This window comes from Arachis duranensis, chromosome 7, assembly GCF_000817695.3.
Source record: "Arachis duranensis cultivar V14167 chromosome 7, aradu.V14167.gnm2.J7QH, whole genome shotgun sequence".
In the NCBI taxonomy this organism is placed as follows: domain Eukaryota; kingdom Viridiplantae; phylum Streptophyta; class Magnoliopsida; order Fabales; family Fabaceae; genus Arachis; species Arachis duranensis.
This window is the reverse complement of record NC_029778.3, coordinates 53,863,946-53,864,373: the sequence shown is the minus strand read 5'-3', so window position 1 is coordinate 53,864,373 and position 428 is coordinate 53,863,946. Positions and strand designations below refer to the sequence as shown.

The following is a 428-nucleotide window of genomic DNA, read 5'->3' as shown; positions in this document are numbered from 1 at the left end:
TGGGGGTCAATCTTATTTCGGTACGTAAAAGTAAAACCCCTTTTCTTCTTATTCCTCTTCTTTAATGCTGCGACCTTATACTGTACGGCACACGCAGGGAGATCTGTATGATCACGAAAGTTTGGTGAAGGCCATCAAGCAGGTGGACGTCGTCATCTCTACCGTCGGACATGCCCAGTTAGCTGATCAAGACAAGATCATTTCTGCCATCAAGGAGGCAGGAAATGTCAAGGTATCACCTTTTTAAGATGTTTTCGGAAGAAATTTCCGTTTTTAATTTTGGAACTTGCTGTTGATGGTTGTTATCTTATGGTTCAGAGATTTCTTCCCTCGGAATTCGGGAATGATGTGGACCGAACTACCGCAGTTGATCCCGCAAAGAGTGCATTTGCTACCAAGTCCAAAATTCGTCGAACCGTTGAGGCTGA

General features: G+C 44.2%; 1 protein-coding gene across 1 annotated transcript in view; it reads left to right on the top strand.

Moving 5' to 3' along the window:
* Positions 1-428, top strand: part of LOC107459016 (phenylcoumaran benzylic ether reductase Pyrc5) — a 1,544-nt gene that overhangs the window by 333 nt on the left and 783 nt on the right. Inside the window, exons 1-3 of the mRNA XM_021127946.2 lie at positions 1-20; positions 98-232; positions 319-428. The exon at positions 1-20 is cut by the window's left edge and continues 333 nt beyond it; the exon at positions 319-428 is cut by the window's right edge and continues 122 nt beyond it. Of these exons, the coding sequence (XP_020983605.1) occupies positions 1-20; positions 98-232; positions 319-428 (265 nt within the window). The remainder of the gene's footprint in view (positions 21-97; positions 233-318) is intronic.